At 40.1% G+C, this 13,058-nt stretch overlaps 1 protein-coding gene across 2 annotated transcripts in view; it reads left to right on the top strand.

Annotated features, from left to right (window-relative positions):
* Nucleotides 1–13,058, top strand: part of PRKG1 (protein kinase cGMP-dependent 1) — a 1,185,830-nt gene that overhangs the window by 435,766 nt on the left and 737,006 nt on the right. For both annotated transcript variants that reach the window (XM_026503976.4, XM_026503975.4), the window contains exon 3: nucleotides 1,884–1,997. In XM_026503976.4, the coding sequence (XP_026359761.1) occupies nucleotides 1,884–1,997 (114 nt within the window). The remainder of the gene's footprint in view (nucleotides 1–1,883; nucleotides 1,998–13,058) is intronic.

The following is a 13,058-nucleotide window of genomic DNA, read 5'->3' as shown; positions in this document are numbered from 1 at the left end:
CTGACTTCTAATGACTTATAAACCTCCTAAGCACATTAGGTTCTGAGCCTGTTTCTCATTCTCAAGTAGCAGATGAAATTTGTAAGGGGACAGGCTTACCACTGAAATGGAAGGGGGACACATGTGCCTTGTGAAAATACAGATTTACTGGGCTGGCATTGATCTACCCATCACAAGAAAGAGTTTAAGTTTCTGCAGTCAAGAAATAAGTCACGACAAAGGTAGACTAAATTTTGAGTCTAAGAAAGTATGTCCGAAGTTTTAGAATTGTTGGATTTGTTCATTCCTGAAGGACTTCTTTACACACAGAGGAGGGGCCCACACACAGTTCAAGACTGGCAAATAGGTCTTATGTGAAATTTTATCCTAATTACTGCAGAATTCTCTCTCCATTGATAGCATTTACATGAAATGGTTTTCAGGGTCGAAAGAACAATGTTCTCTGAAGGGTTGACCTCACCTGACTGGTACGTGGATTACACTTTCCCAGAAAGTTTTTTTATATCGAAGATTTTATCTCAATAGGTGTTTGAAGAAATTAGCACATCGACCCTGTGATTTTACAAATGTTATTGCTTAGTTGAAACTAGGCTGATTGTTTATTTGTTTGTTTGTTTTTTTAAAGCGGGAGTATGTTTAAAGCCCAAACTCTAAAAGGTTAAATAGTACAGGAAACATGTAGATACAGGAACAATTATGAAGTCGATGCGTATAGGTCTGAATTTGGGAGAGAACTTGGTAGTGAGAGCTCCTTTCATTCATTCACTAGCTAATGCCAAGCAGAAGGCTCTTCTGTAGACTGTGGATAAGTAACTTGGAAGAATAATAGAAGTGGGGAGGGGGGCTGTTAGTCTAGAATGGATTGGGTTGCCCATTTATTTCCAACCCCACCAGCACTGTGTGAGGTAAGAGAATTTCCGGTGTAGCTGTACCTTTTTTAAAAACCTGTTTCTTTCTTTTCCCTCTTGGATAGCATTTGCCTTCCTTGCAGGCAACAAACTATAACTAGGGTCCATGTATCCTTGGCTTTTTCCTTCCTCATCATTTCATTTTCCAAGTCCTTGTGGAACATAAATGGTCCTAATGTCTCTTTCTTTCCCCCACAACCCTCCTAGTTTATTTTTCCTTACTGCCGGTGTTGCCGGGCTGGGAAGCAGATAAAACAGTCTTGCCCAAGTCAGATAAGATGCTTAAAAATAAAAGATACCATGAGCTGCAATTAAACAGTGCCCAAGGGTCAAAGTAATCTCCCTTCCCGTAATAACTGTGCTTTACTCAAATGAGAATTCCCATGTATGAAGTGTGCTGTAGAAAATGCACCCACTTACTCAGGTTTTCTCTTGGATTCAAATGACATCAAAATTGGAATTACCATAGTTTTCTAATACCATATTTGGGAAAACACATGTTTACCTTTTTGCCTTTTTCTGGGGCTCTCTTTGAGTCTTACCTCAGATCTTATTGGTGATTAATTTTTTTAAGAAGATTTTATTCATTTATTAGACAAAGAGAGGGAAAGAGCACAAGCAGGGGGAGCAGCAGGCAGAGGGAGAGGGAGAAGCAGGCTCCCTGCTGAGCAGGGAGCCTGATGAGGGGGCTTGATCCAAGGATCTGGGATCATGACCTGAGCCGAAGGGAGACGCCTAACCGACTGAGCCACCTGGGCGCCCCCTCTCAGTTTCTAATTTAAAGAAGAATGGGATTTCTTACCGGACTTGATTTATTCCATTTCTTGCATTGCTTCTGGGTGGAGGCCTGTTCTCCACTGGTAACTGCTTTGCAGTTTTAAACAGGAGCCTCATACTCCCCATTGCGTATCGAAAATGCAACACATGAAATGAAGCGTGGAAGAGAATTAAAATGATGTTGTCTCTTTGTTCTAGATGGTAAGGTTGAAGTTACAAAAGAAGGCGTGAAGCTCTGTACCATGGGGCCAGGAAAAGTGTTTGGCGAGTTGGCGATTCTTTACAACTGTACCCGGACAGCGACCGTCAAAAGTAAGGCTGTTTTCGTATTTTGCCAATACTTTCAGTGTCTTTTCCCCTAGACCTTTGACATATTGATGAACATGCCTCATGATTTAATCTTTCTAATTTTGTGAATCGGTATTTGAGTTCTTACCGTGCGCTATGGTTGATCTATTTATTTGTTTGCCCTAGTAAAGGAGGATTAACAGTCACTTCCGCATAAGTTAAATTTAATACTGACTTCTGGAAGGTATGCTTTTAATGTCGAATTCTTATCAATGAAGATTTACAAAACACTTTATATATGAAACACCAATATATACAAAAACATTTTGTAAATCACTTTATATATGAAACAGAAACGAGACCTTCCTTTTCCTGCCTTTAAAGCCTCATGCTAATACTTAAGGAATTTTTACGTATCTGTCTATTTTGGGTTACATTCCCCCACAAATTCCACGTGTTCATTCAGTGGTTTAGAAAAAATTTAAAGGAGAAATGTCCTTCATCTCATTCAAACATCATTGAGCTAGAGAGAGCTTGAATTCTAAAATCGTGTCTGAGTATATTTTTGTCTTCAGCTGCTCATCAAGCTGTATATTATAGTATTTTTCTTTTCTACTGATTGAGCTTATTTTAAATCGGGGCAATAAAGCAGCTTGTTTCCCTAATTTTACATGTATGTGTATATATGATTTCTCTAGTAACTTTTATTGCTCAGTAGAAACAGCTGCAATAGTTGGGGGGTGAGGGGAAGTGGTCGTATAGGATGGAAGGAGCGTGGAAACAGAGCTGAATGCAAAAGCCAACAATGGAAGGTCCATTACATCTTTAGACAGATGCATTTCATGATGGAGACGTTCTTCTGACACATAATCCTGTGGGTGACTGCAATCACAAATCATTTCGATTAGGTTTTGTTATTTTTTTTAAATGCTATTGGCGGAATGACAGATTATCAATTAGTTTTGGCTGGATGCCATTGACTGTTTAGTATATTGGGGTTCTTTTTCTCAGCAGTGTGGCCTATGGCTACCAGTAAGCCACTGAACCTTGGATTGTAGAGAATTCAGACTGCGTGGCCAGCCAGAATCCCAGAAATTGTCCTACATGCCTTGTTAGTGAATCGCCTTTTTATTCTTTGAAGTAGGTCGCTGGGACGTCAGTTGCGATGGGGGCCCTCCTAGGATGAGTTCTTGGCATTCGATTCTTGATCTTTGAAAGCACAAAACTCTTTTGAATGATGGGCACCACCAGGTTTTTATTTTATGTGATCATTTAATTGCACGACTCAAAGAATAATGAAGCCCAGTGAAGCAAAACAATCTGCCACAAGTTGAACTCGCATAAGGAGTGCCTTAAGTAGAAAAGAGTAGTCATGACACTATTAAGTGAAACGGATTATGCTATCATGCTGCATTTTTCTGAGAACTACAATCCTGGTAGGTCAAAAGGCCAGAATAACACATTTTGATTAAAACAGGCTTTCTCAGAATGGTGAATAGTGAGTTGTGAATATTTTAAAATATTTCAGCCTTGTACGCTGCTCATTTAATTCTAATGAAAAACCATGATTCCAAAAAGGTCAGTAGTTGGTAGTAACATGTGCTTAATCTGTTGAAACTTGGAATTATGAAAGAAATCTTTGAGATAGACTAAATAATGTATTTAAATTAATTTTGCGGCAAAGATTTTTTGTTCATGAGATGATTGCTTTGCTTTGTGAAATTTATTAGGTTCCTGTAAAATGGTGTTCATCCGCAGGAGCTATCGTACTCATGTTGGATAAATTTAAACACACACTTTGGATCTGATTCAGTGAGGAGGAAGTAGGTGTTGAATGCAAATTAGAATCCTAGCCATTTGGGGGGCGTCAGACCATCTACGTCATAGACAGTGAGTAATGGAGCACATTCTTTAACACAGCCGCAGAAAAGGTGCACGTGCCCAGGCGTGTGTGTGCGTGTGCGTGTGTGTGCGTGTGCACGCGTGTGTTCATAGTGCCTTCTTAAGATGTGGAGCTTGTATGGAGAAAAGAACCTAAGGGTGATGGAGTGCAGACCATGTCTGCCTGTATAGATGCCCAGAGGTTTCTGGATGAATAAGGAAAAATATCTATTGCCAACATATTCGGAATGTCTTGTGAAGAACTGTACGTTGTGAATAATAACTACTTCTTAGGTGGGACCTTTGTCCCGTCTCCCACACTATGCAGGGAGATTATACTTGTGACCACGATCCTTAAGTACCACTTTCAGTTTATGTTTAAATTCAACTCTCAAGCTGATCACTTTATAATTCTGATTAGGTTCCATTATGGATGCTACTTATACCAAATGTCTACAGAATATACCCCCCCCAGTGCTGTCTTATTCATTATGTGTGCTATTTCAAAATGTCCTTATTTGGCTTTTTAGATCCAGTCATTTCTCAGGATTCAGGATTTTGCCAACTCTTGTCCATTTCTTCTTAACCGTCATTTTGCCAGTAATGACCGCTTAGAATACCTTTCAAAATGGATTCATCCACTTGGGTCTAAGAGTCTAAGTCCAAGGAGACCGCCCATCCTATTTGATAGCTTGTCTATCTTGCCTCTTTCTTTCTCACTTACATGGGTTGTGACCCCCTTTCTCTCAGCATCACCTACTTTCTTTCATGATCCCTTTCTCCTTTCTCTCTCCCTCATCAGCCTGAAAGCTGCTGAGCATTGTGATGCATTTTTAATCTCACAGTGGTAACTGAATCCTGGGTGACATTCAAGAGCTCCTCGATGTATATGAGTCATTTCTTGTTCAAAAGAGCACTTTTTTGAAATTGTATCAGGCCATGAATAAATAAATCCCAGTGACTTCCTGCTAACAAAGAAGATTCTATTACCTGTGGGTTTTTTGTTTTTTTATTTTTTAACTTAGGGTATCAAAAAAGTTTTCTTATTAAAGTTATAGATTGATAGAGGCTATAAAATAGGATATGCTTGTTCATAATGCTTCAACAGAAAGAAGTTCCGTAGTAGTTTGAAACAACTCCTTTGTTTTTCATCTGGGAGAAATCAGTTGGCATTCCTCTGGAAATAAATAAACGTGTACCACTGGTTATGGTGGTAACACCAGGAATGCGATCTGATAGCACCAAGAATAACCATTTTAGAATTGAAACCATAATGACATGGAAGGAAAACCTCATACAATGGTGAAGGAAATCTATATTCAGAGTCTCTTCCTATCTTAAAAAACAGCACCATTGATTTTTTTTTTCCGCTAGAGGAATGAGTATATCAAAATACATAAAAGTAACATTTTGTTGGAAAAAAAAGTAACAAATGTCTTGAGGTTATTCCTGGCTTAAACGCGCAAGTATTCTTTAACTGTCTGTAAACGTGGCCACTTGGATTGCGTGGCCCCTCAGGAACGCTCCAGGTGCCACGGAGAGGAAAGAAATCAGTTGTTACATCTGATTTCCACGACACCAAACAATGTCTCCAGTGGTGTTTGAATTTCACATTTTTTCTAAATATTTTGGGATTGTGTAGATAAAAGAGTTTTACTATCCATTTTCAAGCCCCACAAAGGTTAGGGACTTGGAATACACCCATTAATAGAGCTCTTGCTCCCTTGGTTCCCATACCTGGAGGCCTATTACCATCTTCTCTTCCTAAAATGTCATTTCTGGTGGAGGTTTAACTTTTCACTACCTCACGGCCTGAGCAGTATCAGCTTATACTCACCCTGGGCTTCTTCCATTGCTTCTGTGCCCAAGGTTCTTAAAATCACACACACACATACACACACCCCCGGAGACACTGAAGTTGCTGGAAACTTACAAATAGAATGGGAAGGCATTTACCTTACAATGAGCGAGGTGTTCAGTGACACATGCCCCGTGTGTGAATTTGCAAGGACATTTATGCTATGGTCTTGTTTTACCTGCGTTCCCCACAAACAGGTCTCACAACTACATAGGGTTTTTTTTCTTTTTGCTTCTTTGTTCCCAACTACAATTGTACGTGAATTGGGGTATTTTTGCTTGAAGATACTAAATTGACATCTGTTCCTCCTACTTTTGAGTGTCTAGCTTGCAAATCCCCCAACCTTAGGCAGTGTATTCTTCAAACAGTCTCATTCAAATAGGCTCTAGTAAAACCCAGCCCTTTGTAGCAAAACCTCTCAATACCAGAATAAGTTGAAACCATAGAAAATTATCTGCAAAATTTTGGGGGGGGAGGGGTGTGGGGTGTGAGGCTCTTTCATGAATTGATTTGAGCAAAATATCTGAGTAATTATTTTTCCTTAGATTATTTATAGCAGGTATTTAAACATTCCTTAGATACTAAAATACTTGAGTATTAACATAAAAGAGCCTAAATATTCTATAAGAAATTGATGACTTCAGTAACATCTGCTAAAAATAACTTTCTGCCTCCGCTTTTGAATACTGTCAGGTTTACCTAAGCTTTCCTAGGATATTTGTACAGGAGGAGTTGACCAAGATATCTCAGTGTGTCATAGGCATTTTAAGAACAAAGTTCAAAGATTTGGATTTTTCAGTTTATTTTTTAATTTTTAAAATACATTTGAGTCTGCTCATTAAGGTGGCTTGTATGTTCCCTCATAGCTTTGTTTCAAATCTGTTATTCAACATGACTGAGAGAAATCTGCCAACTGTCAAAAAAAAAAAAGAAAACACAAAACAAAAACCACTAAAGAATAGGGAAAAGAAATTAAAAGATATGACTAACATTTCTTGCTCAAATACCTCTGTGTGCTCTAAATGTAATTCTTATAAGGTCAACAGTGCCGTTTATCAATAAAGTCACAGAGAAATGAATGCCAATTTTATTAATAAAAAGGAGTCCTAGATAAAGCTCTTCTAATGGCTGTGAACCTTAAGTATGAAGATGATTGAATGAAGAAGTAAGCAGTTAGGCACTTTTTAGGAAATATCATTGTTTCGTTCCATAAAGCATCATTTGTGATAAAGTTACGTTCACTTGTGGAAATGAAGCAACATTGTCTGCGAACACCAACGTTTGTCCTATATGCGGTTATTACCTGGGGTTTTAATGAGCAGGATGGACTGGGACTGTCACACTCCCTGTGCCAGAGCACGGAAGCACGGGACATAAGCATGCTAATGAGAATGTCTCCATTCTGCCTTCGAGGCCGATTAAAAAGATGTACGCTTTGCATTCTCCTGGTCTAATGCATGCCTTCTCCCAAGAATCCTGAGGAGAAAGGAGAAACAAAGTAAATTCAGGCTGATGATGACGAGAAGTAGGACCCAGATTACAGAACAGTCCAGAAACAGCCCAGGAATTGTCATCCTGGACAACAAAACAGTGTCCGGCCGCATCCTGGGGAAGCAGGTACCCTTCTTTAATGAGTTAGACAATATCCCTTTTAGTAAAACACTTGTCTATTAAAGAATACTGTGAAATGAGTAACATAAATCCAGTTATGTAATCCCTGAGAAATACATTTCTTTATTAAAGGAATCAATTCACTAGGTACCCAAGGTGCCACATAATAGACTAACAAACACATATACAAAACCTATTTCATCTCATTTCTCTATTGTTTGAGTGAAATAAAAGTGAATTTCGGAGAAGAGGAAAACAGTAAACTACACTGTTTTTCTTTGTTTTTTTTTTAAATGTTTATTTATTTATTTATTTATTTATTTATTATTTTTTAAGATTTTAAGTAATCTCTACCCTCAATGTGGGGCTCAAATTTACAACCCGGAGACCCAGAGTTGTACGCTCTACTGACTCAGCTGACCAGGTGCCCCTACAATGATTTTCTTTTATAGGTTGATTTTTTTTTTTCTAGTCCTGATGGGAATTGGTGTAGTCAGAATGTATTTGATTTATATTTATCTACTTCTAAAAGGAGATTTGGATTCAATATTGACACGGCTCAGGTGACAGGCATACGTTGGCAAATGCTTCTTGGGGGAGGAAGGGAATACCTCTTATCGTCAGAGGAGGGCAATACTACTTAATTCCTTCTTTGGCTACATAAATTACTCTCCCTCCCTCCTTTAATTAATGGAGTACCTTGAGTGTTCCCTGTATCTAGAGAATAGTCAGGCTTTCACGGATGGGATATGAATTTTTAAGGATCACGGATAATTTAATAGTAAATAATGATGGGCAAGGAAGGCTGATTTATTTTTATTTTAAAAAAAATTTTTTTAGCAGCTTCTTTAATCTTGCAGAATTTTCTGCAAGGGCCTGCACCAAAGAAAGTTCCTACACAGGAGGCACCTGGCTGGCTCAGTGGGTAGAGCAGGTGACTCCTGACCTCAGGGTCATGAGTTCAAGCCCCAGGTGTGGCATAGAGCTTACATCAAAAAATACATAAGTGAAACTGATAAAGAAAGGAAGGAAGGAAGGAAGGAAAGAAGGAAAGCTCTCATACAATGTAAAGGTTGTGTCTGTTTTGGGATACTGAATCTTAATTTATTCAAGAATTTGCTAAGAGGTAATTTTAGTATTTACTCAGCTGATTGAAAGAAGAAAAAGCAAAGTAGTAACATAGGTCAATACTGTATGTTATGTAATTATTATTTTTTTTAAATGAAACGTTCCTGTCCGTGGATTGTGATAGATGACAGGAGCAACAAATGCCAGCAGAGAACATCCGAAGGCTGAGGGCGCTGCTCTAAGCTCAGAGTGTTTGGGGTGGCGTGGTGTTACCCTCATGTTGTTGCTGAAGTAACGGGGCTTAAGCGACAGCCCCATAGCACGTAGCTGTGTGGTTAGAGGGAGGTCCATGAGTATGACACCGCTTTGCTCTGCTGCTCTCGTAAGCTTTCACATTTCATCTGCAGTGGCTCATTTTGCGTTTAAACACAAGCGTATCTGTAGGACTGTTTCTGTTGACCTAAGGCTTCAGGCTTCATTTCCACAAAAAAGTGACGCAGCGTGTTATAATTGTGGGTTTTTAAAATTTTTAAACTGTAACATATGGACCCACATTCAGTACATCTGTTACAAAAGGATGAATCCTGTGATATAATGAAGAGAAGGTCATAAGCTTAAAGCCTTAGAGACCCATAACAAGCAATCTGAACCAAATGTGGGATCTGTTTGTGTGGTGTATTGAAATAGTTGAGAGCCTCATATGATGAAACTGTATAGTTCAACATTTAAGACATCACTAAGTAGCTACACATTTCTTTTATGAAATATACCAGTCAATGAATTTTTTAAAGTAAGAATTACAAAAATTTAAACAGGAATTCAGAAACATTTAATAAAGGAATTTTTTGTTTTATTTTTTCTTACGTAACAAATCTATTAAAAGAAAAAACAAGAGTCATGACAAACACGTTTACTCTTGTTTTCCCTAGAGGAAAAACAATCTTGGCGATTCATTGGTCAGTCTGAGCAGCCCACTCTTCTTATGGGATGCCCTTTGTTGACTGGATATGTTTCTAAGTAATCATGGTAAGAGAGCTTTAAAATTTACACCCTGTTACCCATGCTTTATCTAAGGCGATCCTCAAAATATGCCAGTCTAGTAGGTGAGAGAAATTGTCTCTAATTCTGCAGATGAGAAAGTGGAGGCCAAGATCATGGAGTCCATCAATGCTAGTTCATTTCCAAACTGATGCCAAGTTAGGTAGCAGTCCTGGAGGCAGTCACTAGGTCTCCCTCCCCTCGTTCCCTCAAGTAGGTAGACCTTTGAGTGAAGTCCATAAAATGCCCACTACCCACACCCAAGTGTGGACTCTTGATTAGGGAGCTTCAAATGTGTATTACAGCATTTATCAAAGTATGGTGCCCGGGACGGCCCCAGCATCCCCTGGGCACTTGTTAGAAGATGCCAGAGAGTTTCCATTTCTCCAATCTTTGGGGCAGGCAACAGCAATCTGTGTAAAGCAAGTCCTCCGGGTGATTCAGAGGCATCCAAAGTTTGAGGACTAGTGATCTACATCCTACAGGTACTTAATTTGTATTAACATTCAAACAACACACTCTTCCCTGCATTGAACTGTCAATATTGAAGTATTTAAAAGAAAAATTACAGACACTATAATAATTACTATTATTCTGGGCATCATTCTAGGTTTTTTTTTTCCCCTCCTAGTTATTTTATTGCTGTCATGCAGAGATATTTAAGAAAAGTTGTGTTTTTCTTTTAAGGAGTGAAACAAGGCCTTAGTGGAAGACTACCAGCCCTGTGCTGGTTATTAACATGTTCTTTTGAAGAATAGTGAGAAGTAAAATTAAAAGAAGAACAGGTTGAGAGGGAAGGAAAAAATTAAAAAATCATGGACTGCTGGGCTATGTTGTTAACAAGAATAGCTTTTAGATTTATTGAATTCAATGGCTAAGATGTTGGTAGGAAAACAACAAGAAAAGAATTTCATTTGATTTTTGTTGTTCTTTCTCATAGTCATGAATGTAGTTTGGATTACGTGAAAACAAATATGGATGGACATTTTTAAGAGAACAAGGGGCTTGGAAATATCTGAATAAGTAGAGTGTTTTTCCCTGTTGGGTTAAATCCACTCTATTGGACCAAGAGTGGAAAAGGTCCTTTTTAGTCCATGCAGGTGGTCATTGATCAAATTCACATGAAGGGCTCAGCAGTGCTAGGTAGATTGCAGATCTCTTAGCATCTAATAATTAGAAGATGAGAAGATTGTATTTCAGTTGTTGAGAAAGACATGGGGGGTTGCTTGGAACTAAGACATGCAGATTTCTGAGGTCTGGTGTGTTGCAGGTTGCCTGTGAGGAAGCTAGCCAGCTCATTTCTGCTCTGGTCTGAAGGAATTGAGTTTTGACTGTGAATGTGGCAGTAGATCCTAGAAAATTAGTGTTAGGTGCTCAGAAAGGCAGGGAGGAGAGGGCTGAGAAAGGGTGGGGGCTTCGGAGGCTAGACAGTGTCTTCTATACCAAAGCGTTCCTTATGCCTTGTTTTCTCTAAAGGACAGTCTGCTAACAGTAGCACTCTATGCCCTCATAATACCTCCCACTTGTAATAAAGCAACTTTTTATTGACTTGAAAGCATTGTTGTCTGTAAGTTTTCTGAACAGGATCTAACAGTGTTGTGCAAACTATCTTCATAACAATTCTTTTTTTGTTTTCTTTCTAAAGCAAAATCTCATGGCGTGCTTTTGTGTATGAAGTTTATATGAGCAGATTTCGCTGGTGACAGATGGGGGGCAGCCTCCAGGAACCCCATCTAGTAGCTCTGTACCCCCTTACTCTTCATGCTTTCTTACTCTTATCCGTGGATTCAGCACTTCTAAGGCTTTTTTTTTTTTTTTTTTTTGGTTCAGATAACACAGCTCTAGTTGAATCCAGGGGTACATTGTGTACCCAGTAGTCGTAATTCTTGATAAATTATCTTCATATCTTCATGTACTTATGATATAGTTTTGGAATGTTGATGAGGTCCCGAGCTGACGGCCAAGAAAGAATTCTTGAGATGTCTTTGGTGCAGACAGGACCTGTGGGCAGTGTGAGGGGTGACTGATTATATTCTTGGGAGTTGGGGGAGGTAAGGACACAGGGGGTGTCCAAGAGGACTCTGATATGCTACAGAAGACTCACAGGATACTGGAAGCCTGGCTATTGTCAAGCTAAGGTAGCTTTTCCCTCTAGCAAGGCATTAACTTTAAGACAGGTGGGAGTTCCCTGGAGGAAGGTTATACTCTACCTCCCTCGAGTATTTGTCAGTGGGCTGCAGGTTATAAGGACATTTTATTTTATTTACATTCCCTTCTGCCTGTGTTTCCCTCCCCACTGTCGAGGGGAGGGCGATGTTAGGGCCCCAGGAAATTGAGTCTATGGGTCTCTGGAAGTTAGGCTCTTGATAAGAATGCTGTTTGCTTGTAAATCACTATGACATTGGTAAACTGATGGAGACTCCATCCTGCAGGACTGTGATCTCTGTCGGTGAGCCTTTTTTCTTTTCTTTTCCCTTCCCTTAGTTTTAGGGCAGGCAGGAGCACCTGGGGAATGTCACGCAGATCCCACCTGCGGGGGGTGGGGTGTCAGCTTGTGCGTGGCCCTCAGTCTGCCTTCTGCTCTCTCATCCTTTACACTGGCCATGGCTCTCTCTCTAAACTTCACAGCGCCCTGTTCCCTAGGGATCAATGACACCAATGCACAGGTGAAGCCTCAGAGCCGTGGAAGGTTTGAGTAACTTCCTTAAGCTCACACATCTAGATTGCTCCCCGGTACCTCTCTCCCAGGCAGTCCCCAGTAAGACTTCGAACTGTATCATCTCAAACTTTGTTCCCGGCACTTGATCCATGAAGATCCAACTTCCAATCTGTGTTGTCATTTATCGGCAATGTCTTAGGCTGGAATCAAATTCTCCAGGCAGTGCTAAACACTCCAGCGAGCGTCACGGAGAGAGGGCATAGCCCTACAAGTAAAGCATTTGTAATCTAGTTGGAGAGAGTGGATTAAGAGAGATGTTAAGGAATTCCTGGCAAACAAGAGACTTCAAGAAAGAGGGGAGGAGCAATGGCTCTGGGCTGACGTGGACGGGCTCTGTGGAGATGGAAACTGACCTGTGCCTAAATTCAAGAGTAGACTAGTTCAGAGGCTAGGCTCTAGAATCCTGTTGTCTGGGTTCTGAATCTCTGCCACTTGCTCTGTGCCCTTTGGAAAATAATTTCGTGGTCTCAGTCGTTCCTGGGCCTCCGTTCTTTTACCTTTAAAGTAGAAAGGATCTATCTTATAATTATTGCAAAGATTAAATGAGGGGCTATCTGTGAATGGCTTCGTGCGAACCTAGCATGGAATGCATCCAGTAAGCACTTAACTGTTCTTTCACAGTTGTCGTCATTACAACTAACACTACAAAGGCACGAAAGGGTTAGGTAGTAGCTGGGACCTTCATTACCTGCAGAACCTGAGGAGTACCACTGAGGGACCCAGAGCCCAGTCTGAAAGCCAGAGGGAGACAAGTGTGGGAAGGGAACGTGTTCCAGAGGCTGATGTCCCTGGAAACATCCCACATGCAGAGACAGACCTCCTTTCGCCACTGCCATTACCCAGAAAAGTCGGTTCAGATGTACCGTTTGAATGAAGTGGTCCAAGGAACCCTAACATCGAACCCAAAGTA

The sequence above is a fragment of the Ursus arctos genome, unplaced genomic scaffold, assembly GCF_023065955.2.
Source record: "Ursus arctos isolate Adak ecotype North America unplaced genomic scaffold, UrsArc2.0 scaffold_7, whole genome shotgun sequence".
Taxonomy (NCBI): Eukaryota; Metazoa; Chordata; class Mammalia; order Carnivora; family Ursidae; genus Ursus; species Ursus arctos.
Note: the sequence above shows the minus strand (reverse complement) of the source record. Positions and strands in the feature narration are given on the sequence as shown.